This window comes from Trachemys scripta, chromosome 1, assembly GCF_013100865.1.
Source record: "Trachemys scripta elegans isolate TJP31775 chromosome 1, CAS_Tse_1.0, whole genome shotgun sequence".
NCBI lineage: Eukaryota > Metazoa > Chordata > Testudines > Emydidae > Trachemys > Trachemys scripta.
The window spans coordinates 109,955,466-109,982,178 of NC_048298.1; the positions used below are offsets into that span (position 1 = coordinate 109,955,466).

Below are 26,713 nucleotides of genomic sequence, written 5' to 3' on the forward strand. Positions count from 1 at the left end.
CCCCCCCCCCACCCCGTCCCGATTTTTCACACTTGCTGTCTGGTCACCCTATTGTTTTTTTTACAAATCAGAAATGTGAGCTGTGCAATGTAAATGATGGGGCAGGGGGATTGGTGCTTGGAAAATAGCATTTTAAAAAAGTTACTAAATGAGCAATCTCTAAGGTGCTGTTCAGTATCGCCTTTATGAATGGGGAGTGTTTTCACAAGATACAGATCTGCCATTCAGAACTAGATTTTTTTCAGAGGTGCTCAGAGCCATAATGTCATCTGGTCAGAGTAGGAGCTGCAGGTGCTCAGTACCTCTGAAAATCGGGCCTCGAGACAGCATTGTGTTCAAGGCTGTGCCAGTCTAAGATGTTGCCATGTTCAATAGTTACCTTTCGCTTCATTGTGAGGCACAGCCAAATATGCTGTTCTACAGTAGGCCTGATCCTGCTGTCCTTATGAAGGCTAAAGTCCTTTGACTTCAGTGGGACTGGAGTGTGCGTCAGGTCTGCAGGTATGAGGCCAATGGGTGCAGTCTGGGGAATAAACAAAAGTTATCAGTAAAAATACTGGGGGGAGGAATACATGTAAGGGCTATCTGAGAATGAAACCTGAGCATTTTGCAATGAGAACATTCTTAACTAATCAAAGTGATGTTGAAAATAGGCTGAAAAGGTGGAGTGGGATGTGAAACCATCTATGAATACTTGAAAGGTGCAATATCCAAAGAGAAAAGAATCTATTTGGTGTGGCACTATAGGGTATCAATAGCTGGACATTATGAAGGGGGGAATTTTGAATAGACATCAGGAATAGTTTTATCAGACTGAGATCTGTTACTGGGGAATATTCTCCTAGGGAAAGTGGTGGAAGCCCTATGACTTGTCACTTAAAATTTAACTGAACAAAGCACTGGCCCTGTGGGCAGGCAAAGGATAACATTTTCAAAAGTGTCAAAGTCTTAGTTTCAAAAGTCACTTAAGCACGTAGGCACCTTGTAAATCTCAGTCTAAGGGGTTAGGTAGGTTTGGGCACCTAACTCACTTATGCTGAAATTTTCAAAGATGTGTGAGTTATATGCCCAAATCCACCTAACTCCTTTGATTTGGGATTTACAAGGTGCCTAACTGCCTAAATCACTTTTGAAAGTAGGATTTAAGCTCCCTTTGTCGCTTAGGTACATTTGTTAAATCATCCAAGGTAACATTTTTCAAGTCTTCCCTTCCCTCTCCCTCCCCCCATCTCTGACTTTTGACTGTCAATCCTGAAGCTTTCAAATTCAGCTACTTTTAAAAAATATTTTAATTCTGATAAAAGATCATCCAGTTAGCTGACTCTGAAAAGTGCATAACTTCACTTGTGACAAATGGTAGTGTTGTGTATTTAGTATCTAAATCTACCTATGTGCTTACAGAAATACAGAACCGATCTGAAAATATTGGAAAAGTCTACTGTGGCTTAATAGAGACTGCGTTATTTTGTCTTGGTATCTGTTCATAGGAAGTAATGCAGTGGCCTTTTAAAATAAGGGAATAAGGAGAGAGCACAGTTTTGGAAAGCTTAAAAATGCAGTTTAATGTTATTTGTTTCAAATAGAGGGCCTGATTCACCTTGGTCCTTCACCTTGTGTTAAGTGTGTCTAAAATGGTACCAAATCAGAATGGCAACCGTGATGAGCCCATTTGACTCAAATGTGTTCAAATCTCTGCAGTGGGAGAACTGCAAAATGCATGTTTGCCTGTTATGTAGGCAAAATCCTGTATTTGTTCATGTAATCCAGATAACTGCAGGTGCAGAATACTTCCTGAGCAAGCACAATTACCTGATTTTCTCTAACCAGTGCAGAGTTTTGTCTCCACCACTGATGGGTATTCTGCAATGCACAAACGGTTAACTTTTTAGTCTCTTTATAGCATCTGGGATATTTTGCATGTGAGTGGTTTCTAAATAAACAGCATGTAGCTGGGCACAGAGGCAGCTGATCTTTTCTCCACTTTGTCATTTCCCCAATCTCCTTCCCTACAGGTGACGTTGCCTATTTCACCCAGGGAGACAGGGTCAGTGTCTCCCAGAGAAGAAGCCAATCAGTAACTTCCATCTGTCTGAACCCACATGTAAGGATGTCGGGGATCTTGCTTTAGAGAGCTAGAGTCCTCAATTTCTTGCTCAGCCCCAGGAGGTGGGGTTCAGAGGCTTGGTTTTTGGTTCCTCTTTCTCCTTCACTTCCCATATAGAGGATTCTTCTAATTATGAATTGTTGCTTGTTCCTCTGTTATTGTGTCTCTACATTCTATCCCTTTCTATTCTTGCTGCTATAACTTTGCTTCATTCCATGGTCGCTTCTGATCTCTAGTACTGTAACCTCCTGCTCTGCACCTCTTTCCTGCATCCCCCTCCAGGCTACAGCTACATGACTCCCAAGATCATATTTATTTTCACTGCTCTGGCCACATCACTTCTCCTCTCAGATCTTTCACTAGCTTCTGTTCTTCAGCACTAAGTTCAAGCTTCTCAGATCTGATTCCCCACTCTTGTCACAGCTGTTTTAGTCCAGTGTAACTCCATTGGCTTCACTGTGTGTAGCCGAGTGGAACAACAAACCTCTCATCTGTAAGATACAGCTCCATCCTTACATCTACACCCTAATATAATTCTCCTCCCGACCCCAGTTGCTGCTTAAACTCCTCCACGTCTCCTAATGAGCCTCTTCTCCCCTTGAGCTGGGCTTTGTGCCGTCTACCATGCTGCCCTCTTCACTTGGGACAGGGCTCCACATGTGTCCAACCCATTTCTTCAATGAAGTCTTTCTACATTGGCAATATCCCCTTTATTGTTGTTGTTTCCTACCTGTATCCTATTCGTCTGTAAGCTCTTCAAGACAGAGACTGTGCTGCCTAAACAAGTCTCTGGAGAGGTGGGGTTAGTGGCTTCTTGGAATATCTGGGAGGCAAGCAGATTTCTCTCTTCTGAAGTGCTCGATCTGTGTCATGCTCAGCTGGGAGGTGATTCCCAACCCAGGCTGACAGATTCACACTAGCTCAGCTCAAGCAAGCATGCTAAAATAGGAGTGTGGATGTTGCGGCACTGGTGAAGGCTTGGGCTAATTACCAAAACTCAGATCCAGGAGATAGTGTGGGACTGAACTTAGGTAGCTAGCCTGACTGTAACATCCACAGTGCTATTCTCGGCACACTGTCTCAAGCGGAGCTAGTGTGAGTCTCTGCCTGGTCTGGGAGGCACGTGCCTAGCTGCCATGTAGACGTACCCAAAGAGGCAGGGTTGGTGGCTCACTTTGTTGACAGCGTTGCCATGACTATCTGTCCGTGTAGTTCCTTCCTGTGGCAAGACTCTAACTGCCTTTTCTTTTCCTGCAGATAGCTTCATACTGAAGCCATGATGTTCTTTTGACAGCAGCTCAAGTCTCTGTGCCTGGGGGTTTGTGCCAGTGGAATGCATTTGCAATAGTTCAGGTGAGGACAATTACTTCTATATGTCACTCTAGTTTTTAGCTAATTATTTCAGTATTGTGCTGATATTTAAGGAAACATATTTCTGCCCCTCCCCTCTAAATATAATTACGAGAATAGTGGTCCAAATCTTGTATATAATTGTACTGAAGTCCATAGTTACGCCCAAGACAAATTTATCTCTGGGTGGGTCCTTTTTTCCTCTATCCTTAGGTGACTTGTGTTGGGCTCCTGTGATGCCCAGCTCAGAACTTATGTAAGAGGGTGCAACTTTCTTGCCTTTCTGGTCACATCAGGTCTGAATTTGGACTTGTAAATCAGTTGATCAGTTCCTGTGGATGATACAATCCTGTGATCTCAACAATAAACGTTCAGTATCTAGACAATGAACCTTCTTTATAAACTGTGGGCCCTTTATGAGGTTATAGTGCTATAGGAACTTGCATGCTATTTTGTTGTGGGCAGCATATTTTTAAAGTCTCCGTGGGAGGAGACCACTGAAAGGGAAGCACTTTTTTTTTTTTCTTTCCTCCAGAGGGAGAAATGCTTTGACATTTTTTTCTTAGAACCCTGGGCTCTCAAAGAGATGGCTTAATACTGTAAGCATCTTGCTTCCAATTTATGGAGTCACAAGCTTCAATCCCATCAGGGTTGACTTGAACTTCCTGTAGTACAAACCTGATTTCTATGAATTTAGGGTGTGTGTGGAGTAGGATACGTGTTGATGAGATTCAGAACTAAGTAGTCTCCATGGAGAATCAGGAGAAAAGATCTGTGGCCCTTTTCTGTAAGAGCAGCTGTTTTACTCTGTGGCCTTCATCTTTGTTTTCCCCTCCCACTTGTCCACCTGGTTTCCATTCTTTGTTGAAGAGGTCTGCATTTTTTTTCCTGTTAAATGCTTTGGGACCCTGTGGCAGCCTGCCTGGAGCCGAATGGCCTATGCCATGAGCTTGGCATCAGATAGTGGGTTACTACTGAGGAGCACCTCTCCTGTGGCAGCCTCACCAGCACCCTCCCTGAGAGGCAGCAGGCAAGCCGCCTTCACTGGCTTGCTGGCTCTCAATTGGTCAGTGTCTCCTCCTGGCTCTTCTAGGCCCCCACAGCAACTAGTTTTGTTGGTAGCCCGGCCTGTGTGGGTTTTCCTTGAGCTGCGGTGTCTGGATCCTGATGTCTTCAGCCAGGTGCAGAGAGTCTGATAGACCCCATCGCAGATGCTTTGTAAACGTAAGGTAAAATCCTAAGATCTTTAGGACAGGGACTTTCTTGTTCTGTTTGTACAGCACCTAGCACAGTGAGGTCCTGATCCATGACTGGGGCTTGTAGCTGCTATAGCAATACAAATAGTAACCAAACCGAAATGTGTGGCTGGAAGAAGTGCTTCATGGTACCATTGTGTTATGTCTGTACACTTTGTTCCATGGTGATGGTTGAGAATTCTAGCACACCGTTCAGTGTGATCACACTGTTGTAGTCAGCAGCATCAAAACACTGATTCCATTCGATAATTTAGCCCCTCTGAATAGCTGCTGAAGACCTAGTCTGCAAAGCTGATGTGTTTTGTGCTGTTCAGAAGGCAGTGGAATGCATGGTCCCTGGCCCACACCATTCATAATGTAAGACCAAAAATGGCTGGAGACTTTTGGGGTTCCCAGCTTGAGAGACTTAAGGGCTGAGCCCCCAAAATTCCAGTCAGTGTTCATGAAAGTTGCAGATGTTCAGAATCAGGTCCCAGGTATCTCAAGCTGGGCACCCAGAAAATCTGTGGCCACTCTGGAAAATGTTAGCCTAACAGCCCAATCCATCTCCCACTGAAGATAATATCATCCTGTTGATGAGGCAACAGATAAACAAAAAGAAAATGTGCTGTGCTTTGATAGCTTTCCTCTGGATATTGTTGTTAAAAATCAATAACCCCAGATTTGCCCAGTGCTGTACAAGAAATGAAAGGGCTATGGTCCCTGCATGAACATCTTGCAGTCTAATCCATGGACACAAAAGAAATGAGATTTACTTGGAAATCAAGAGGAAGGAATAACCAGTGTGTCTTCTGTGGGCTCATTTATTTATTTATTTTATTTATTTATATGCTCACTAGTTATGTGCATCCTAGAATGGCCTTAATAAGGCGTTCAACTGCTGAGAATGTGGCTGGATGAGTGGGATGGGGAGGGTGTTTCATGTGTAAGGGGAGTTGTGGACAAAGTTACAGGAATGGGAAGAGAGTGAACATAGACTGGCATAATGGTCAGAATGAAGGTTGTCTGGGGAACTGTGACGAAACACGATTAGATCTGTAGACCAAGGTTGCACTATATAAGGACTTGAGGGAAGTCTGTATGTCAGATCTGACCTGCAATATCTGCTGCTTTAATTAATGTAACAACATGCCCTAAGTGGGCTAAAAATTACAAGTTGGGTGGAAGAAGTGAACTCTAAGGGAAGGTGGTGGTCACTTGTTATGTAGCGGGGAGGAAAGGAATGCAAAGGCTAGCAATCGGCACAGAGGACACCCAAGAACTTCCTTCAGTGGATACAACACTTAAAGTACATACAACTTAATTTTACTTTATTCTCTAGTGACATACTCATTTCATATCTCTTGTCTAGATGGCTCAACATTAAACACTAGACTATAAGCTGAGTGAAGCCAGAATCAAAATGAATAAGTGCAAACTTGTTCTGTTAAGACACGGGGAAGGAGCCTGGAACAAAGAAAACCGCTTTTGCAGCTGGGTGGATCAGAAGCTGAGCAGCGATGGGATAAAGGAAGCTCAGAACTGTGGGAAACACCTCAAAGCACTAGGTTTTCAGTTTGACCATGTGTTTACATCCATCCTAAGCCGTTCTATTCAGACTGCTTGGCTGGTGTTGGAAGAGATGGGACAAGAATGGGTTCCCACCCAAAGTTCATGGCGTCTGAATGAACGCCACTACGGTGCACTGATCGGTCTCAACAGAGCTGAAATGGCGCTGAACCATGGTGAAGAGCAAGTGAAAATATGGAGAAGAAGCTATGATGTTACTCCACCTCCCATAACTGAATCTCATCCTTACTACAAAGAGATCTATAATGATCGCAGATACAAATGCTGTGATGTGTCGCAGGACAAACTCCCAAAGGCTGAAAGCTTAAAAGAAGTTTTGGAGAGACTCCTTCCCTATTGGAATGAAAAGATAGCACCAGAACTGAAAAGCGGCAAAATGGTCCTCATATCTGCTCATGGAAACAGCACTAGGGCACTGCTCAAGCATCTGGAAGGTAAAGATCTTCACAATCTTTCTGCTTTAGTAGTAACAGTAACCAGGCTTCTGTTTGTTTAAAAAGTTGTCTTGTATGCTGATCCAACCCTTTTTTTTGCATTTGGTACATAGAGCCAGTTTTGCCACGCTTGCAGCAATACACTGACTTAAATGGCAAGCAGCATTTGATCCCATAAGATCGTTCCATAAAACAATGCAAGAGCTTTAATATCTGGTGTCAAAAGACAAAATAATAGATTGGTCTCTTGAACAAAAATCAGATGGGAGGAAGGCAGTGCCACACAATTAGTCTGCTTTATTTCTTCATCTTTTAAGAGATTAGATTTACACCAGTGTAAAAAAGGAGAGTAACCAATCCAGCTTCGGTAGAGTTAATAGACGCCAATGTGACCAAGATCAGAATCTGGCCCTGTTTCATTTTGTTTTTCCATGCTGTCACCTATTTAACTGTGATGATTGATACAAACAGATTTTATACTCTGTTTTTCCACTCACCATATCATTAAAGTGCCTGGCTATAAGTGTGTGAGGGGAATACTTATCTGTTACTGTGATGTAGATCTTCTTTTAAGAGTAATTGCTTGCGAAACATCACTGATCAGTCACGGTTGTATTGACATACTGTGTCAGGTAGATGCTTGTTAAAACATTCATCTATACATATACTATCCTTTCACAGTGAACAGCTAAACTTGCATTCCTGGACCTTGCAAAGGCTTGTTGATTCCTTTAGGGACTGAGGGGGTGTGAGCTGGGATAGACCAGGGCCAATTTTGGGACAGGCTTTTTTTATACAGACATGGGGTCCAAGTTTAGGTCCTCCATAAATTAGCACAATCCACCTTCCAGTTCTTCAGTTAAGGATGTAGGTCCTGGTCACAGTATGACTTTTTTTTTTTTAACCATGTTTTTATAATCTGCTAGAGGTGTAGTCACCTCTGCTGGTTGCAAGCAGATAGAAGTGCTGTGTAACACTGGCTTGTATCATCAAACCCATGTTTGTGCATCTGCACCTACTGCACTGCCCAACATCATTTTCTTTCTGGCACAGTCTGGGCAAGTATTGTCTCACCAAAGTGTGCAGAGAACGTACACCTACAGTGGTATGCAGAGAGCAGGGAGTGTATTCTGGAATGTACTTCACGGAGCTGGGAAGAAGATTGCTAAACCAGTTATATTTGCATGGTATGGATGTCTTGTGCCCACAAAAAAGTGCACTGAATCAATTACAGAAAAACAGCTATGTGCCAGCCAAGCACCCTGGCAAGGGGGATACGCCACTAGCTGAGCACAGTTTCTGTGTAACTTTTTTAACCACATTGTGTGCAGACACAAACCATGTTCAGAGCCAGCTATGTCCGTGGCTAACCCTACAGGCTATAGCGGGGTCTCAAACGCAGATGACCACGAGGGCCACATGAGGACTAATACATTGGCCTGAGGGCTGCATTTACTGACACCTCCCCCACGGCGCCCTTGGCCCCGCCCCACTCTACCCCTTCCATGAGGTCCCGCTCTGGCCCCACCCCTTCCCCAAAATCCCCACCCCAACTCCACCCCCTCCCTGCCCCCAGAGGGGGCAGGAGGGGTGTGGTGTGTGGTGGGGGCTCAGGGCAGGGAGTTGGGGTGTGGGGTGCAGGAGGGGTGTGGCAGGGGGTCAGGGTGCAGCAGGGGGCTCAGGGCAGGGGGTTGGGGTGCAGGGTGCAGCAGGGGGCTCAGGACAGGGGGTTCAGCTGCAGGAGAAGTTCGGGGGGGCCGATGGAACCTTGGGTAGGAGGGGCACAGGGGTGTGTGTGGCTGTTGGGTGGTGCCTGAAGCAATAGCCACACACACCCCTGCACCCCTCCTTCCCCAGGTTCCATCAGCTTCCCGGTGCGGGGGCTGCCTGCCCTGCCCCCAGTGCGTGTCAGGCTGGAGCCGCTCTAGGTAAACGCTGGGGGAGCGGTGGGGGGCTGCGAGGAGCTCACAGGCCGCAGAAAGTAACCTCGTGGGCCGTGTGTTTGAGACCCCTGGACTATAGAATGAGTTTGTAACCAGAGACTCTCCTGCACCAAGATCCACTTGGTGTGGGGGGGGGGGGAGTTAGAGCTGGTTCCAGCTCCCTGATTCTGAAGCTGCAGCTGTCCAATCCTCAGCATAAGTTAGAGTAGCCTAGGGACTGCTCTAAGCATAAATCAGCTGTGTATGGTCCCTAAGGAACTATATATACTACAGCAGAGAAATAACACAACTGAGCAGAGTTGCACCCCTCTGGCCACACCCCGACATGCCACCTTCTCTTCCGATCTAATACTCCATCTATACTTGAACAAAACTCCTATTGAAGTTAAATGTGGCCATGGAGGAGGCCTTACCCTCTGAGGTGCTGACCCTTTCCTGAAAGGTGTTGAGCCCCTTGCTCCCACTGGTTGGAGTCCTGCCTGAGTAGATCCTGATTCTGCTGTCTTTTAAGTCGCAGATGAATTTGTGTGGCCCAACACTTTTGAGTGGCCACAGTCTTTTTGGGTGACCAACTTGGGATATCTTGGCTCTGACTCTTTTCAGAGGCTCTGAACACCTGCGGTTCCCATTAACTCAGCTGGAGTTGTGGGTTCTTGGCACATCTGAAAATCAGGCTCATGATGTCTGAACCTGGGTATTAAAAATTCGTGGCCACTTCTGAATGTTTTGGTTCTATTGACTGCTTTATCTTTTGAGACTACAGCTGAATATACCTTGATTTAAGCCAAGAGGCTTTGAACGGAAGTAAGTACTAACAGATTTTCCTTTCTCCGGTTAAGACAGGTAAAATAACACATAGTTAATCATTTCAGAGAAACTTTCAGCAAAAGACTTTCCTAAAGAGGTTTCACTGACTCCTTTATAAAGATCTTTGGAACACAGCTGCTTCTAAATCCAGGCCAAGTAGTTCCTTGGACGTGAACATTGCCCTCATTATGGTTAATTACAACAAAGCTTGAAAGGCTCAGGCTTGCTAACCACATTTAACCCGCCCCCCCACCCACCAAAAAAAAACCTGCTCTGGAGCCGCAGACTTTCCTGGCTGACAAGGCTTTGATTGTGTGTGTTCGGTGGTAGGAATGGATTTAAGCAGGATGTGTTGAAATGCCTGAAAGATCTGTCATGATTTCCATGGAAGATGGTTTTTAAAAAACAAAAACAGCCAAGCAGTTCTGCTGAAAACAATATTTAACATAGATTGGGACACACACACCCTTCTCCCCCTTCGTCCATGCATTTGGAGGTGAAACAAACTCCTGCATAGAGCAATGATTAGTGCTTACGTGATGCATAGTTCCTCAGCACAGGAGTGAATTTCACCCAAAATAAACTGTTTAAAAGCTCTCATTCCTACAGCATCAACTCTTCAATAACTACTTCAGGCCCAATTTCATCCTCCGTGTAATTCTCCTGAAGTCAGTGACAGATAAATATGGTTCTGTGGTTTGTGTGATCCTGCCCATTAATGCAAAGTGGGATATAAAATTGTCCTCCCTAGGAGCATGTGCTCTTTGTGCCCTGTTCAGATAATTTGTGATAGTGGTAGATGCCTTTAGAACTACTTAAGGGAGATTTCCCGATGCTCAGAGTGCAGCTAGGTGTCCAGCTCCCATTGAATGTCAATAAGTCTTGGGTGTCCAACTTCTATTTATGCTTTTGAAAATCTTCCCCTTAAGTTCCTCTCTCCCTCTCTGTTTTGTGTTGGCTGGTTGAAGCCTCTTGCAGCACCCTGGCTGCCTGTAACTATATATCTACATTGTGGTTTTGAGAGAAGTGATCTGGTCGTGCCGCGTGTCCTTTTCATTAATTTCTATTTTTAAGGGCCAGATATGGTGAGGTTAAGATTTAGTAGCACTACAGCAGTCTGACGTCAAAGGCTGGATTCCCTTCATTGCTTAAGTGTGAAGCTGGGGTGCACACAGGCAATCCCCTTAATACTTCCGCAAAGGAACCTGCTGCATTTTTTTCTGGTAACTGGGTCTTCAGACTTTGAGGACCTTCTATAAGAGCCCCCACCATGGAAACGCTCCCAGGTGTAGTGCTTACTACTGTGAGTGGTCTTACAGTATAATTTCAAGGGGACAATTTGCAGAGGGATTTGTAGAAAAGAGACTGCAGCCCCAGGCTGTTAGCTTTGCCGTGCAAGCCTTACATAAGGAACCTTCTACATCCCTTCCCAGCCAACACTCTTTCCTCCCTGTGGGCCCACTAAGTGCTCCTTCTGGATACAGGTACTGCAGGAGCAACTGAGTTTCCCTTCCATGTGGATGAGAGGGGAGAGCCACATATGCTTCTGGGAGGCATTGTTCTCTGCTTTGCTCCCCCACTGAAATGCAGCCTCCTCTGGGGTAAAACCCAGTCACTGTTTAACAGTACTGTGCAATCGTCAGGACAGGCAATGTAGAAAAAAAATACTGTATCCTGTTGAAACTGCGGGCATACACAAAGCGGGCTGGGTTGCCCACTATCAGACTGGGCCAGGAAAATCAAGCTCTTGGGCTGGGCTGTCACCAGGAGAGGACAGTGACTTACCAGAGTCTGAAGCAGTGCTTCTCAATTGGCAGGCAGGGAGCGTAGCACCTCCCTTTGTTTTCTTCCATGCTCCGGCCATGATGCTAATGGGGCTGAAATGTACATGCAGGAAGGGCACATGTGCAGGGAATGATCTGTGTGTGAACCTTGGTGTGACAGAGTGCTGGAGACTAACAAGTGAGCCAGTCCTCTGATCACTTAAAGTACACAGCAAAGAAAAACCCAGGGCTGGCCCATGCCAGCCAACTCAGGCTTACAGGGACTGTTTCTTGCTGTGTAGACTTCCAGGCTCAGGCTTGAGCCTGGGCTCTAGGACTTAGAATAGAATATCAGGGTTGGAAGGGACCTCAGGAGGTCATCTAGTCCAACCCCCTGCTCAAAGGGGGACCAATCCCCAGACAGACTTTTGCCCTAGATACCTAAGTGGCCCTCCTCAAGGATTGAACTCACAACCCTGGGTTTAGCAGGCCAATGCTCAAACCACTGAGCTATGTGACTTGGCAGAGTGGGAGGGTCCCAGAACTTGGGCTTTAGACTTCTGGGCTCAGGCTACACAGCAATGGCAATGGCCTCGCCGCGTGAGCACCAGGAGCCTGAATTTGCTGGCATGGGCTAGCGATGCATTTTTCTTTGCTGTGTAGATGTACCCCTAGGCACCATACGTTTCTCTGGAGAAGGCTGATTGGGGAATGTGATTAATTAGCTGATCAGTCTGGGGACTGATGAACCAATTAACCTTCAGCTGAGTGGGAGGTAGAGGGAAATGACTGGGTTAGGAGAGCTCAGTATGCTCTGAGATCCCAAGGGAAGCGATCTGTTTCTCCACCTCTTTGGGAAAGGGTGAAAAACTACTGAAAATACTTTCCTGCACAAGATGTATTCAGGTTGGTGAGACAATAAATAATGTGAAGGTGCTATGCACTGGAGAGTCTGAGTGGCTTCTGGGCATCAGAGGGTGAGGACAGAGCATGCCCTCTTACACCTGTTGGCAATAAGTCTCATGGATTTATTTTTCTGGGGTCTCTTTTGTTCCTGAACTCCTGGGCTTGGCAATATTGCTAGATGCTAGCTGTAGATTGCTATGTTGGGCTGTGTCAATGCTCTGGGCCCCTCCCTAGCTAGCTTATAATTAATATCATTGTTGGTCAATGGCAGATTGAGACTGCTTAAAGTTTGGCCTGCAGGAGAAAATTTTAGAAGCAGAATATAGTTTCCTTAAACAGGATTTTGCCAGGACATCGGCTTAACACCCCACCATGTGCTGGTACTATGATGGGTTCTTTGACCACCATACGTGGTCAAGACATCAATGTCACAATCCATCTGAAAGGTAGCACTGCCATCCCAGCACACTGATGGGTCATGTCTTCCCTCAGAGCCTATACAAAAACAAATCTTATGGGTGACGGGAGTGAGACCTATTTCTAATACTCCTGGGGGGATTCTGCGCCACTGCACGTGCACAGAATTTATGTCCCCTGCATATTTCTTTGCTTCCCTGCAGAAAAATTACTTTCTGACAGGGAAGCAAAGGGAAGCCACAAGAGTGGTCATGCGACCCTCCCCAGCAGTATGATTCAGGTACCCAGGGTAGCTGGCAGAGAGGTAAATCACTGTGGGGCAGGGGGCGGGACTGGGGAAGACCTGGCTGGTGGCTCCTACGCTGTGCTGGTCTCAGCTGCTAGTCCCAGCTGGGCTGGAGAGGGTGGGACTTCCTCTTCCCCTGCATGGCATGTGGGGCTGTGTCAGACCCATGCCCAGATTTCTCCCCCGGCTCTAGGAGGAGCAAACTCTCCTTCTTCCCTCCCAGCCCCCCCGCTTCCTGCCCCCCATTGCTCCTCAGCTGCAGCGGGAGGGATCCCTGTAGAGGGAGTTGCTCCCCCATCCGCCCAACCCACATGCATTCAGACCCCCTCATACCCAGACTATCCTGCCAAGCCTTACTCTCCTCACTGCACCCAGAGCCCCCCCGACAAGCCCCACTCCCCCAGCATCTGGATCCCCCTGCAAAGTCCCATTACAGTTGCACCCAGAACCCCCCCCAACAAGCCCCTCTGCACCCAGATCCCCCAGGGAGCCACCTGTACCCAGATTGCCCCACACAACCTTCTCACCCCACACCTGGATCCCTCCACACTTGTTTCCAGTCTTGCTGAGCCTGTCTGCTCATACCTGATGCACCTGGCACAGAGGGTCAGGACCATGGGGTGTTTCTGGGGCAGGCCCAGTCCTTGCGCTGGGTCAGGGTTGGGTGCAGCCTCACCGCTGAGTCTGTGTCCCAGGAGTGTGGGGAAAGCTGCACAGTGATCTCCCACCTCTGTGTGGCCAGTGGCCTTTGCTCCCCAATGCCGTGCTGGAGCCTCCACATTTTTTTGACCAATACAATTTGCAGAATTTTAAAATATTTTATGCAGAATTTTTAATTTTTTGGCACGGAATGCCCTCATGAGTGTTCTATGTAACTTGCTACATTAATGTAAATAGGTCCTTCATTTTGCCTCCTCGGTTTCACTAAAGCAATCTGAGTACCATAAAGATTAGTAGCCAGATTCTGCTATTATACCTATGTAAATCCAGACTTTTTAATGGAGTTCTCTGTGTAATTAGGATCCAAATCTGGCCCTCTACATACTGCCAACAGGAATAATACATTGGAGCCTCATTTAATAATCTAAACATCCTTGGCCAAATTCTGCACTAGCCATTAATGGGGTTGCAACTGTGTGCAAGATGTCACGGAATTTGATTAGTACTGTGCAAAATTCTGTACAGTATGTCTAAAGAATCATGTCCTGAAGATGCAGTTTGGGTGCAAGCACTGTTTAATTGGGGCAGATATTTGGTGTGGTTTTTATGTTTTGTTTTGCTGTGACCATAGAGATGGAAGGAAAGGAAAAGCTTGTAAACAGTAAGACAATGACCTCATAGGGGTTCTGAAATACGTAGGTTGCTTATTAAAAGCAGATGAGACAAGCTGGACTGACTCTTGAAAATGAGTCACGTTAGAAAGCCAATGCAATCAGATGCCCATCTACAATGTTTTCCTAAGCAGAAATGTTTCAGAGCAGTAATTTGTATGGGTTACCCATTAAACAAAAGTTAGTGAAACTCCTGTTCCAGTAGTGATTTCTGCTTATCCAGCAAGTGCTGTGTCCTTGTTCCCTTGCAGGGGGAATTCTCGGATGCCCCAATTAGGCAACCTTGTGTTGTCAGAGTGATGTAAAAGGTCTGGACCAGAGGCTGGAATCTGGCTCCACATGTGTCCTTAAGCCTGAAGATGTCATGTACTGCCAGGGGGTAAAGCTCTTTTATAGCAACAAACTTCAAACAAAGATTGTAGAAGGATAACCGCATAAGAAACCTTTGACACTTGTTCAGTCCGGTGGGTTTCAGTGGATCAAATTTGGCAGCATAAATAAATGTGCTTGGAAATTAGTTCTGATCCAACAGTAATAACTTATTAGACCTTCTCTTTACAAAGTAGGGATCACTTACTTCACCTGCTCCTGAAATGGGTGCTGAAATGGTGCCATCACTGAGGTGGAATGTGGTACCTGTTTAACAGCGTACAAAAACATCACACAACACTATGGGATAGGAAGTAGAGAACAGAATGGCCACTTGAAACTTCAGGAGGAATTTTAGGTAGGCACAATGCAATTATCTAGGTTGGACTCTCCCCAAGACACAAGTGCTGTGCTGTAGGATTGCAAGTAGGGATGTAAATACCATTTAAAAAGTTAACCGTTTAAGCAATAAAATATTTTTTTAAATAGTTAACCGATTAAAGGGCCAGCTGGAGCTGCTCGGGCCAGCTGGCGTGGGGGTTAACGGTTAACTGGTAAGACTAATGCTTACTGGTTAACATTTTACATCCCTACTTTGCAAGTGACCATGAGTAGGCAAAATCTTACTCTTAAGACTCCTGAAAGACCACATCTCCAGTAACACTGTACCCACTAACACTGTGCTGGGACACTGGCTTGGTATTAACTCTGAGGAATGAGTCCTACCTACTGAATCATAAGTATTTCCTGCAGCACCTGGGTGTTCTTGGAGGGTCAGTGTTCAACTATTGACCTTATCTTACCCTGCTTAGAGCGGGAGAGAGGATGGATCTCAACATGGACTGATATGGATGCAGAAGTGCAGTAAAAGGTCACTTGGCTTGTGTTACGGTGTGTGAAGTAACTGGATAGCAGCTTTAGCTGACACTTATGCTAGTCAGAGTGGCATGTTTCTAGTGTCTTGATTTCTGTTCAATGTCTTAGCCGGGCTGGCGTCTGGAAGTGCTCTTGGATTTTTATCTGTGTAGTTTTCAGCAAGCAACTGAAATGGGTGCCCAATGTGCTTAATAAATATCTTATTCTGAGTAAAAGGTTCCCATGTGCAAATACTCTCATTGTGGTAAAAGTAACCAAGCAGGTGTGAAGCGCCTCTCTTGGATTTCTTCCTTCTCTCCTCAACCTTCACCTCTCATCTTTGGCTGTGATCTTGTCAGGTGGCAGCATAATCTAAACAGTCTGGGTTTTTCTTAGGCTTTGGAGTAGACATAGCTTCTGTCGGCAAAACTTGTGTCCTTTCAGGGGCATGAATGTTCCACCCACCTGAGCGTTGCAAGTTACACCGACATAAGCGCTTGTGTGCACAGGGAGAGCTGCTCCTGCTGACATAGCTTCTGCTGCTCGCTGGAGGTGGGCTTTTTATGTTGAGTGCTCCTGTCAGCCTAGTGTGTCTTCACCAGATGCACTGTAGTTGTATCAGTACTGAATCATGGCTGAATTTTAGAGGGGGGGGGGGGGACACAGCAATTCCTCACTTGTATAAAGCCAAATTCGCCATGTCTGTAAGGAAGCCAGTTAATCTGCTCATGTTTACATCAGGGTGAATTTGGTTTATAGATTATAAAGTTCTTAAGGATCTTTTAGGTGAGTGCCATGTGAATTTTTGAAATCCATTAGCATTACAAACACAAAACCTTTGAATACAAGACACCATGTCCTACAGCCTTTATTTAAATGAAGAATACAGCAGCCCAGAGTTTCTGCATGGGAATTCTAAAAGTTTATTGATTGAAGAGTATTCTCTCGGAATATGGTAGTCTCTTTGAGGTTCTTGGAGCTGTTGGTTAGAATTCTTCTGTTCTCAGCCAGTGTCTTACTGTCTTACAGACTGACTTTGATCAGTTATAGGATAGTGAGTAAAGCTGTCAGAAACTTTGGTGCTTGCACTTTGCAAGGGTTTATATGAACATCTCTCCAGCTGCAAACGTCCTCCTGAATTTTGGGGTTGAAACCCAAATCTGTCATTTGCAACAATAGTCTTGCTTCAGTTCACACTGAAACCACAAACTTAGAGTATATCAGGGCAAAATTATAAAATGAATGAGATTTGCTCATGAGATCTGAACTTTACTTTTTGTTTAGCGATTTTTGTATTAAAGGAGCATACAGTTGTGGAGCGCTATAAGTATCCTGTTAGGATTAATCTGCCATCCTGTTCCCATGGGCAAAGGAATTTTATTGTTTAACTGCTCTGAAAGAAACAATGGAGAGCTTTAAATGAAGCTAAACCTTTCTTATTAAAGCAACTGATAGTTCAAGTTGTGATCAGTGTTTTTCCTGCATTCATGATAACAGTGCTCCTTTGAATGTCTTGACTGTTTTATATCAGGGGTAGGCAACCTATGGCATGCCTGCCAAAGGTGGTACGCGAGCTGATTTTCAGTGGCACTCACACTGCCCAGGTCCTGGCCACCAGTCCAGGGTGCTCTGCATTTTAATTTAATTTTAAATGAAGCTTCTTAAACATTTTAAAAACCATATTTACTTTACATACAACAATAGTTTAGTTATATATTAGAAACTTATAGAAAGAGACCTTCTAAAAACATTCAAATGTATTACTGGCACGCGAAACCTTAAATTAGAGTGAATAAATGAAGACTCGGCACACCACTTCTGAAAGGTTGCCGACCCCTGGTTTATATGTTGGTGATTGCCTTCCACCTAATGTGAAAATCATTTGTCAATTTACCCCTTTGCTCTGTGAGAACAGTCTGTTTTCTTAGCTGCTCACCTGTACTTTGCCTCTTGTCCCTTTGTCCATTTGGCATGTTAGTCTGTTTAGAAAGTTGGTTGTGTTTATTTTCTGAACTTGTATTACTTCAGGCTACCTAGTTTTCCAATTACAATCTGCTTCCATAATCCTCTTTCCTAAAGGGGAACCAAGACATTATCAACAACTTACTCTCGTGCACAGATTTTTGTTGGGAGAAAACATATGTGTAGACATGGGGCAACATTTTCACAAGCACGTACATGATTACTTAGTCATATAGGAACCAAAGTATATGTCTACACTTGGAGCTGGAAGTGCAAATTTCCAGCTCTAAAAATAGCGTAAAAGAACTAGTCCCTCCAACTGCTCACCCAGCTGTGGCTACACTCTCTTTCAATGCACTTGCTCGAGTAGAGCTAGCATGGGTATGTCTCCTGGAGCTGGAATTTACACCTTCTAGCCCAAGAGTGTAGACACCAAAATCACTCTGATGCTTTTGAAAATTTTACCCATTATGTAGAAACAACCTGCAATGACTCTCTGGCTACATTTAAATCCTGGTTTTCAGCTATCTGTTTGGTGTGTGTGGGCCGGTGTGTGTTTTTGGGAAGAAGGCCTGATTGAGGTTTTTTCTGGTGATTTATGTGACCAGTACAATACAGCTTTATTGTGTAGTCTGTCTCATAGAATCTCTATCCCCAAAATGCATTAGAATTAAAAACAGGTGGACTTCAATAAAAGTAGGAGAGAGAAATGGCCATCTTTTGTAGAGTCAACAAGGTGGAAAGAGGGAAAACTGCTCCCAGATGGCAGCAGCTGCAGAAAAGACTTGTTACTGGTTGTCTGTGGCAGTCAGCGCAAACACACGGAGACCGAAATAAAGCTCCCTTTACTCTAGCAATTTTCTCACTGTTGATCTGGCAGCAGTGGGAGCAGTAATGTCGGGAGGGCACAAGTGTTCTTACTACCATGTTGTCTAGGTCTGCCACAAAAGTCTGCGCCTGGCCTACACTAAAATTTTAGGATGACCCAGCTACAGTGCTCAGGGTCTGAAATCCTCACTCCTGATGGATGTAGTTAAGCTGACCTAACCCCAGGTATAGACAACACTTGGTCGACAGAAGAATTCTTCCATAGGCCTAGCTACTGCCTCTCAGGGAAGTGGATTACCTTTGCTGATGGGAGAACCCCTTCCCTTGGTGTCGGTAGTTTCTACACCAAAGCACTGCAGTGGTGCTGGTGCAGCTATGCTGCTGTAGCGTGTCAAGTGTAGACGAGCCCTGGTACTGGTAGCAGTGTGGTGGAGCTGTATCAGTGCTAGGCCAAGGGTATGTCTACAGCTGCACTGCTATCACACTTCACTGTAGATACAAGCAGTGCCTACTGAAGGGGTTCTCCCATCAGCGTAGATAATCTACCTCCCTGAGAGGCGGGAGCTAAATCGATGGAAGAATTTTTCTGTCAGCCTAGTGCTGTCTGGGGTGGGGTAGGATGTGTGTAGTTGGGTCGGCTTAACTCCATCGCTCGGGGTGTGGATTTTTCACAGCCCTGGGAGATGTATCTATGCCAGTGTAAATTCCCAGTGTAGATATGCCCCTAATAGCAGGAGAATTAAGTCTGTCTTTCTAGACTCTAGCTGGAGCATTCAGGGTTTTAAAAACAAGGATGGGGGGGGGTAATCTTGAATAGTCCCTTCAAAGGGACTGACAAATTGGTTGTGTATCAGAGGTTGTTTCATACTGCAGTCGTGCCTTTGGGCACCAATTAAGGATCAGCGCCCTGCCCTGCTATGCACTGTGCAGACATGCCGTAGAAGGCAGGGGAGAGGGACGTCCCTGCCCAAAAGAGCCACCTTCGAGAAAGATGTGTGTTCTGCAGGGAGATTTTCTTCCCTGCCTCACTTACGTGGCCCAAAGGGAGAAGAAACTGATTTCATTTCCATTGCTGGGAATTCCCCCGTTGACATCCAGTTCAGGTCAGCCAAAACTGCGAACCACCGTGTTACTGCTCTGCCTCAGTATGAGTGAGCTTAGCAGCAGGAAAACTATGTATCAGCTCCCCAATGCACCAGCTTGTCTGCCTTGCCCAGCAAATACTTCAGGATGCTGCCAGTCCACACCTTGCCTTGCAGGTAACAATCAGTGAACCCCAGCTCCCAAGTTCCCCAGAGATGTCTCTCTGCAGTGTCCAGTCCCTCTCCCTGTACACTCCCTGTATTTGCTGCCTCCAAAGAGGGCCCATCAGCCTGTCAGGTGAGCTGGAGACCTACATTGAAGTGAAGTGCAACAGCACTGAGAGGGCTTTGTAAGAAAACAAGAATAAGTTTATTAACAAAGAATCTAGGTTTCAGTGATTTCAAGTAAGACTGAAAGAGAGGAAAGGTTACAAACAACATATGATTTCTAGTGACTTAAAGCGTACTTCAGCAAGTTACAGTCTTTGTTTAAGTAGGTTTCTCACTATAGTCAGCCCCCCAGAGAGTTCAGTCCCCTTGAGTGAAGGTTCCACCTTTCTCACATTTCAAGAACTCTGGCTCCTTGTGTCTCTCAGGTGATGGATGCCAAAATGGCTTTCTGTTCCTGCTTATATTTCCCAACAGCCATTGTCTCTGTTTCAAGAGGCAGGCAGGCTTCCTGGAGGTACAGCATCCCCTGTTGTGATCGTTAGTGGGAAATCTCTCCTGCACTTGCTAGTTTTGATGGTTTTGTTTACCTTCTGTGTAAGTGTACTTCCGTTGTTTCTGGCCTTACCTTGCTCCGTTTCCACTGGAGATGCAGGCAAAACATTTCTTTGCCTAGGACAGGCTGGACTTATGCACTGTGTGCTGAACACACTTTAGGAACATAGTTCCAGCACATCTCTATAATTCCTTATACACCGCCTGTACATAAATCGCAATAATATTCATGCCCAGCTTCTTACCAGTTTGCATATGACATCCTACACAATGCGTCCAGCCTGATGTGAGTTAGGGTATGGTGTGCGCTTTGCCAGTTGGCATTAAGGGGCTCTCTGGGTCACAGAAGTGAAGTTCCCAGTGTGCATCTAGCTGGTTCCCATGCCACCCCTCTATGTCGTGTTCCAGCTCATTGAGAGCCTCCTAGGGACTGTTGCCAGCTCTCATAGCTTAGCGCTAACCTGCACTGGGGCTAGGGTTGAGCCAGGCAGATAATCAAGAAGCCATAACGGTACCTGCAGCTCAACTCCTTGCTTAGCTGAACAGATTGCTGCTGCAGCAGAGAATGTGGACCAATGTCTTTGGAGATACTTGGAGGCAATCTTAAAGCAGGAGATTGTCTTGTGCTGGGTTTAACTGTGTGGCATTTTTTGTTCTCTCTTTTTGCAGGCATCTCCGATGAGGATATAGTTAATGTTACCCTCCCTACTGGCGTGCCTGTGCTCCTTGAACTTGATGAGCATCTGCGCCCTCTTAGCCGTCACCAGTTTCTAGGTGATCAAGAGGCTATCCAAGCTGCCATCAGAAAAGTGGAAGATCAAGGGAAAGTCAAACCTGTTGAGAAGAAATAATGCTTCCGGATGCTGCCCCCACTCCCGTGTGTGTGCGTGTGTGTGGTAATAAGTAGTTCTTTGTGAGTGTTAAGTTGCATTTCGTAAGTTTGTTAATTTTTAAATATTAGGAGTGCTAGTTATGCGTTAGGTTAGTACACCAGCCTTTCACCTTTGGAGACTAGAGTTCAAATCCCAGTGTGGGTTACAGGTGAAAAGGAGGTGGCTGATTTCATCCGAAGCAGTAGGAAGGACAACATAAAATTGCTATAGTCTGCCACAAATCTTTGCCCAAGAAAGGCCCAAGCCAGCAGTATGGTAGGGTATATTACAGGTCAGGATTAAGAAGTATTGACAGAGCTCTGTGAGGAAAGCTTGCACTGCAGAACACTTGGCTCCCAATAACATTTGAAGTCCCTCACTTTCACAAGCACTAAATGCTCCCAGTTTGCAAAAAGTATTTGGTAGTAAAGTGCCAGTTAGATTGTTCTTTACTGGAAGACCTCTTAAGAAGCCTGCCCGTGGCACTAGCATATACATTACAGGCAGTTCTCTGGTCATCTTATTGCAGTGACGCTGCTGTGCTTGAGAATGCACTTTTGCTAGCAGCTCTTTTTTGTGCTTCAAAAAAGTATCTTGTGGCTTGACTCTTCCAAGGCTAGTTCTTGCTCCAGAAAAAGTGCAATCCTACTAACCACACAATGGAGTGGGGGGTGCTTGGAAGAACACCCCACTCCATTGTTCCCCCTTTGCCTTACTTTCAAAAACAGTTTTTGTGGGCTAAATTCTGCTAGGTTGCACCAGTGATAAGTGAAGGATGGCCCAGTGGTTGGGGCACTGGCCTGGGACGAGGGAAGCCCAGGTTCAACTCCCTACTCTGCCACAGACTTTTTTGTGTGTGACCTTGGACAAGTCACTTAGCCTCTCTGGGTACATTGACACAGCCCACAGCAGTGAGCTTCTGGGTCAACAGACAGCCTCATGGGGCTCATGCTAGTGCTCTAAAAATAGCTCTGTAGACAGCACTTGGAAGGGGTGGCTTGGGATCTGAAGCCTTGGGAGAGGGGTTAGAGTACTAGTGTGAGCCCCGCTAGATTGAGTCTGTCGACCCAGGCTGGGAAGCTTGCTTCTGCAGGCTGTGTAAACGTACCCATAGTGCCTCAGTTCCCATCTGTGAAATGGGGGTTCCCAGAGAGGAGATGGGCACCCTGTGATAAAACCACCCATTGAAATGACACTCCTGCAGTCAGGTTGTTCATGGGATACGTACACGTGCATGCAAACCTAGTGGAATTTCACTGTTGTAACTTAGCAGACGTTAGCCCTCAAAACACAGAACACAGGCTAGTGCATGAATAGAACTTCAGACTTGTCATGGACTTAGCCCTTAATTAGAACAGTAACGTGGATAGGTTTCAAGCACTTAACAGAATCTACAGGCTTGATCCAACTCCCATTAAAGTCCCTGATAACACTGACTTGACTTGAATAGGGCCTGATCCAAATCTTTGAAATTCCCCACTTCCACCCCTCTATGGCGCTCCAGATAAGGGCTAGAGAGTGGTCTCCACTGAACTCTACAAACATTTTTCAAGCGAGATTACCACGGTGTTCCCAAAACTAACTCCTTGCAAGAGCAATACTGAAGAGATTGTAATGGGGAGTAGTGTATGTGCAGTGCCACTCCAGGACATAAATACAGCTGTTTCATCATGTGATGTAAACAGTAGAGAACATTAATATTTACTTCAGAGTTCGTTCCTGTGAACCTCTTATCACAACTACCTACTGCAGTGTGTGGTGTCTTAATTTCCTTTTTAAAACCAAAAAACCTCAACTTTGTGGTTGGTTTTTTTTTTTTTTTTTTTTTTTTTTTTTTTTTCAGGTACTCTTGTCAGGAAATTCCACGATATGAGGCTTTACTCTTGTTTCTCTTGCACTGGTGTAAAACTGCTGTAGCTTAAATCTGAATCCATCCCAGTAACTGAACTCTTTCAATGGTCCCAATTTTGCCCTCTGGTGCACAGAGCTCCCACTGATTTCAATGGAAATTGCATGTGCCTGTTTGAAGGCAGAATTTGGCCCTTTGTATATTCAGTGCAGCCAAGCTATGACTGCCAAGGGAACAACTGTGAATTCCCGGAGTGCAATGCCTGTAAAAAATCTCACATGTAGCTTTTTGCAGTGAGTGGCTTGTTTAATTGGATTTTTATAGGTTCAAGAAAATGACCGCCTCCTGGCGAGTCAAGCAGCCTTGCACTTCTTTAGTGCTCTGACTTTCAGAGTGTAGTAGTAGCTTGTGTCACTAAAGCATGCTGATTGTAACAGACATATTGCTGGGTATCTTTCCTTGACATGAATGGCATTTGGACTCCTAGGTTTTTTTTGTTTGTTTATATTGCACTAGCAAAAGGGGGCTGGTGGCAGTCTCTCCTGTTTTTAAGATAGTTTCTCTTTCTAAAATACGAAGTCAGTTTACTTTAATCCTCAAATGTATTGTGCACTAGATGAGAACCTCTATGCAATCCCCTATACTTGTGACATTGATAAGCAACCTACAGCCTGGTGTATGGTTGGTTTGTTTGTTTGTTTGTTGTATATATTATTCATCTGTATATGGTGTTTGAGTCAAATGATCTCCTCCTCCACAGTAGCATCAATACGTTGGCTGCCAATCAGTGAATGTTCACTTTCCAGAGCCATACCGAAGAGCCTCATCGCTAACATGGATTACTCTTTGGTGTGACAACTGACACTAGCACTGGTAAAGACGTTCATGAAGCAGCACTACCACAGACTTCAGCAGGAGTGGAGTCCCTCCTCTGTATGGTTTGAGATGTACTTAAATGCCTGAACACGGTGTGGAGGGAGTGAAAAGAAATGTAGGTAATCTAGTATTTTTTTGTAGAGAATAATTAGTATAGTTTTGCAACTAAGGCTACCAGCACCACATGCTGCTCTCCGCTATATACATGCAACTCCCATTGACCACACTGGGATTCATGGACATGTAGCTGAGGCCAGAGCATGGTTCTCGGCTGTTTACCATACTGCAATGCCAAAGCAGTGCAACATAGGAATTTTTGGGAACTTGAGATGCTGCAGCTACAGTGTAACGCTCAGAATGCTGATAAATAAGCCAAACTGCGCAGGTGTTTCACATAACACACAGGCAGGACTAGATATCAGTGTCTCATGCTCTCACGCAGAAGGGAAAGGAGCACTGATCTTAGGAACACCTGACCTTTAAGTAGACAGGTTGGAGGGAAAGTGCTGAGTAAATGTTCAGAAGCCCTAGGTTCAGCAACCAGCCGAGTGGGACAGATCAAAAATGGTTTCAAATGGAACGGGTTTTTTGCAATGCTCTGGTAGTGCAGCAGGAAGTTGGACTGCAGTTGTTTGGGCTGAGACTCTAGTCAATGACAAAGCAGCTCACCAAGGTTCAGTACTCATGCTCTTCTCCCTGCACTGGCAATGCTGCAACAGACCGAGACCTTGATCATCTCCTGGGGGCTATAAAATGCCCCTCAATAGGGAGCAGAATTGGAGGCCCAAGCCAGGAGTTTGAGCACTTACCAGCACTGGTCTCTTGGCATCACTTGTAACTATATTACTGACACACAATGAGGTGGGGAGGGAAGGTATACTTGAGGACAGAAGCCAGCATTCATGGGGAAGGGGGCCTGATCTACAGGCTCTGTTATCTTACAGCAAAGGGATGAATGAGAAGCAGGCTGGTGACCCTTCTCAGTCCATGATTAGAAGATGCATTTGCCCTTGATCTTGAGTGAGCTTCAGAGCTCTGGAAATAATACAGCATTTCCACAGCTGGCGACATAGGCATGGTTGGTTTGCTTATGTGTTTGAAATGTGTGGTTTGTTGTGTGATCCTGTTGAGAACACTTAAATATTTACTTGTAGAGCTGGCAAGTTCTTTAAAATTCAATAAACCACCTGAAATGCAACTTTAAGATGGTTTGTCTTCATCTTTTTTCCTTATTTGTCTATTCTTCCCATAGATCTGAAAACGATGGGTTTTCACAAGTTGACTTTGGCTATGTCTACACTAGCACTTTTGTCGGTGTAACTTGCGTCGCTCAGGGGTGTGAAAAAACCACCTTCCTGAGTGACGCAAGTTTCACCGACAGACGCGCTGGTGTGGACAGTGCTATGCTGGTGGGAGATGCTCTCTCCCCAACATAGCTACTGCCGGGTGGTTTAATTTTGACTGGAGAACTCTCCTGTTGGCATAGTGCGGCTATATTGGAAATCTTATGCCAGTGTAGCTGCTTTGGTACAGCTGTGGCACTGCAAGGCCTCTAGCATAGACCTGGCCTTCATCATCACCATAGCCTAGCACTTTCAGTTTAAGGATGCCAAAGTGCTTATCAAACTATCATTACATTTCAGTGATGTGTGATGAGCCACTTCTGGGGTAAAATATGGCTGGCGTTTAAACAGTGCATGCATACTGCCCAATGTCTCTTCTTAAATGAGAAGAAGTTGGGGTGAGGGAGGGGTGTGTATCCATTTCAAACTCTAGGGGAATTTAGATAACTAGAATTTGTGCCTAGTGTTGCCATCTTTTGTGATTTCTAGTCTCACAATACCTAAAGCTTTGGCTGCTGGAGACAACTTCCCCCAAATACTCTTTATCCCACGCAGAGTGCCCCCTCCCGCCCCAAATTGGAGAAGTGTCCGACTCCATGGGGTCTGCTTGACACATGGCTGTTGCTATTGATTTTACGTGGATGGCACTCGCATGCCATGGTGAAGGGTGGCTGCATAAAACTCTAAGGTAGAAAACCCAGAAGGCAAAGAAAAGCCTCAAAATGTGTGATCTTTAAACAAAACAGCACAAACCCTCATGATTTTTAAGCCAATCCTGTAATTTTGGGAGGCCTGACTGTGATGTTTTGAGGATCACCCAGACCACGGAGGCGTTCTGAAACTGCCTGCCCATAACCTTGAGGGACTTTATGCTGTGCTGCTTTGGTTCCGTTCCCTGACACCAGTCGCCTGCCCACGAGCACAATGTCTCACTCGGGCTTCAACCACCACGGTTACTCCACAGGGTGACACCAACCACCCTTCCATTCCTAGGCTCCCCAAATCCATGCTCCTGGAGCTCTTAGGCTGAGCATCTAGTACTTCTCTCCCTTTTGTTCATCAGCCCCAGAGGTGTGAAACCTGGCCCTCGCCCCCACTTATCAGTTCACTCTGGCACACCTACTCAACACAGTTTGCACAACAGACCTGCTTGGGATGAAAATAAATGTAATACAAAAATCAGATTCAAAGATGAAATAGTAAAGGAGAGCACACATATACAAGTTACACAGCCAAATAAACAAAGGTGTGTCCTCAGGCTTTACACTTCGATAGTAGATGATAATCCCTTTTTTTTTTCCAATTAACTAATGGTCCATCATAGTCTTTTCCTGGACTGCACAATCAATAAGTACTTGTTGCTTTTGTGTAAACTGGCTTGGGAGGGGTTCTACCCTACTGTGATGTGTCGTTAAAATTGTACAGATTGAGCATAGTGTGTTGTTGTTGTTGTTGTTTTTTTTTTTTAATATATATACATAGAATCAGAGAACTGGAAAGGACCTCAAGAGGTCATCCAGTCCCCTGCACTCATGGCAGGACTAAGTATTCTCTAGACTAGACATAGATTCATAACCACAGTCCATATACCTAGTCATGATGACTTAAGAAGATTACAAGCTTTCATAAAAGAACTTGATATATAGGTTTATAGTACAGTAGGAATGTCTGTAAATGGTGGATTCTCTGTGACTTTGTCTTTAAACCATGATTTGAGGACTTCAGTAACTCAGCCAGAGGTTAGAGGTCTATTACAGGAGTGTGTGGGGTAGGGGTGGGTGGAGCGGG

General features: G+C 45.3%; 1 protein-coding gene across 4 annotated transcripts in view; it reads left to right on the plus strand.

Moving 5' to 3' along the window:
* BPGM (bisphosphoglycerate mutase) overlaps positions 1 to 24,786 on the plus strand; it is a 25,747-nt gene extending 961 nt beyond the window's left edge. Inside the window, exons 2-6 of one of the 4 annotated variants that reach the window (XR_004647138.1) lie at positions 2,013 to 2,101; positions 3,362 to 3,457; positions 6,062 to 6,713; positions 20,655 to 20,898; positions 23,467 to 24,786. Coding sequence is in view for 3 of the 4 variants with exons in the window: in XM_034781802.1 (XP_034637693.1) it covers positions 6,113 to 6,713; positions 20,655 to 20,836 (783 nt within the window). In the remaining variant the exon portion in view is untranslated. Of the gene's footprint in view, positions 1 to 2,012; positions 2,102 to 3,361; positions 3,458 to 6,061; positions 6,714 to 20,654 lie in introns of all 4 variants that reach the window. The other 3 variants (XM_034781802.1, XM_034781783.1, XM_034781792.1) reach the window with 3 other exon arrangements.
* Positions 24,787 to 26,713: the final 1,927 nt, after the last annotated feature.